The 1,972-nt window shown below is 44.5% G+C and overlaps 1 protein-coding gene across 1 annotated transcript in view; it reads left to right on the top strand.

Moving 5' to 3' along the window:
* Positions 1–514: 514 nt before the first annotated feature.
* PGLYRP3 (peptidoglycan recognition protein 3) overlaps positions 515–1,972 on the top strand; it is a 15,538-nt gene continuing 14,080 nt past the window's right edge. Inside the window, exon 1 of the mRNA XM_011968162.1 lies at positions 515–603. Within this exon, the coding sequence (XP_011823552.1) occupies positions 549–603 (55 nt within the window). The 5' untranslated portion in view covers positions 515–548. The remainder of the gene's footprint in view (positions 604–1,972) is intronic.

Raw genomic sequence — 1,972 nt, 5'->3', positions numbered from 1 at the left:
AGAAGAGGACTGAATTGAATGACTTTACGTACCTGAGACTCTCAAATGGTGCAGGGGACAAAGCCAAGCCTGCTTCTGCTTGTAGTTCACTCCATCTGAGCCTCAATGTTCTTACCTATAATAATGGGATTAAATACGAAATTGCACCACTAGATATGAAAATACATACACAGGATTTTTTCATAACAGCTCCCTTGAGGATTTTAGAAATGGTTATTTTCTACCCTGAAAGGCCTAAGATCAGGCACTGGGCTTCTATGAGGAACCAGGAGTTGCCCAGGGCAACAGAAGGTGGATGGGGAGTGGGGTGGCTAGACATAGGCATTAGTGTCCTCACATTTATTGGGCACCTGATGTATTCAAGGGGTCCTGAGAAGCCTGAGCCAGGTGCTGGCCTTCAGGAAGCCACAGGATGGTAGGGGAGGCAGACAGTGGTTGCCACATAGTAGGTGGGTGCTCCACTTGCAGAGTTAGCATGGTTGTGTTAGCTGTTAGCCTTTCTTCCAGGGCCGCCGTTCACACTCTCCTGGTCAGAGTCCTGGGACCACATGCGGATGCTGCCGTGGCTTCTTGCCTTCTCCATTCTGGGTCTCCAGGCTTGGGGTAAGTTTTCTTTACTTGTATCAGAAGTGCTTTTGATGAGCAAGAGAAAACCGTTCTCAAGTTTAATAACAGAAACCCATCCAAGTGCTTTCCCTTTGCTAGTGGATAGTGTAGATTTGCAATTTGGAGCCCTGTTCTAGAGTTTACGATTTTTGTTCAAATCCTTGCCTGCCCTTTGTTATGGTCTTCAACAAGTTATTCAATTTCTTTGAATCGTATTTGTTCCCATGATAAAAGGATAATATTGCTCATTTCTTAGGGTTGTTTTTGAGGATTAAATTAGTTCACAAGTGTGCGCCATTAAGCACAAGTAGTAAGTGCTGGGTAATTTGTAGCTATGATTTAATTTTTATCACCATCATTATTATACCAATCATAGTTAAACCCAGCACTTGGGTCTACATTTGTAAATAAAAGCAAATTCCCCAAGAGTAGCAATGCCCTTTCTCTAGATTAAGAAGATTTCTTATCATTTTATACATAAGAGTAGACACATAGCAATGTTCAATAAACAAATGCTGTTGAATTAAAAGGAAAGTGAGCTTGGTGATTCTTAAATATGACATGTTTTTCAGTTTGTCTTACATACGCAGTCCCCTTTCTGAAGGAATAATGTAATATAGCTTTCTTTCTGTCCTCTGCTACTCAGACAGCAAATTTAATGGGATTACCTGGAGTTAGTGCTGGAGAAACTCACAGGTCAGGGAACACACAGTTCAGTCTTTCATTGTATGAATGGAGAAGCTGAGGCCCTGATGGGGAAATTAACTTGCCCAAGCAAGATGGGGAGTTGTGTGTGGTTCTCATCCCTGTCTCCTGGTTCCTGCCCTGCCCTTGTCCTGCCTGCCAAGTGTCAGTGCTGGCTTGCAGGCTGCTCTTCCACTCTGAGAGTCCTCTGGGTTTCATTTGCAAAGTGTCCTCTCCAGGCTCCGCCTTCCCCCCTCCCCAGTCCTCTGTATCCCCTTCACAGCCCAGCTCAGGCCCTCTGCCTGCTGAGGTGGGCTCCCGTCCTCAGCAGTCTCTCTAGCACACCTTGGCCTTGGTGTCCTGGTCATGTATTTGCTCTTGATTTCACAGAAAGACAGAATCCCAGAACCATGGTGGAGACCCTCGATGACTTTGTCTTGTAGGAAGAGAAACAGGTCACCTTGTGGCAGTGACTAACCCAAGTTCATCTGACAACTTTGGGGAGGCTGCAGAGTACAGTTGTTATGAACACGGGCTTCGGGGTTAGAGATTCTGATTGGAATCTAAATCTACGCTTAAAACCTCTGTTATGTTAGACAAGTTACCTAACTTCCCTAAGACTTGGTTTCCCTTTTGTATAGAGATCATAGTTGCTTTGCTTAACTCATGAAGTTGTTTTAAG

This window comes from Mandrillus leucophaeus, unplaced genomic scaffold (genome assembly GCF_000951045.1).
Source record: "Mandrillus leucophaeus isolate KB7577 unplaced genomic scaffold, Mleu.le_1.0 Scaffold830, whole genome shotgun sequence".
Taxonomy (NCBI): domain Eukaryota; kingdom Metazoa; phylum Chordata; class Mammalia; order Primates; family Cercopithecidae; genus Mandrillus; species Mandrillus leucophaeus.
Note: the sequence above shows the minus strand (reverse complement) of the source record. Positions and strands in the feature narration are given on the sequence as shown.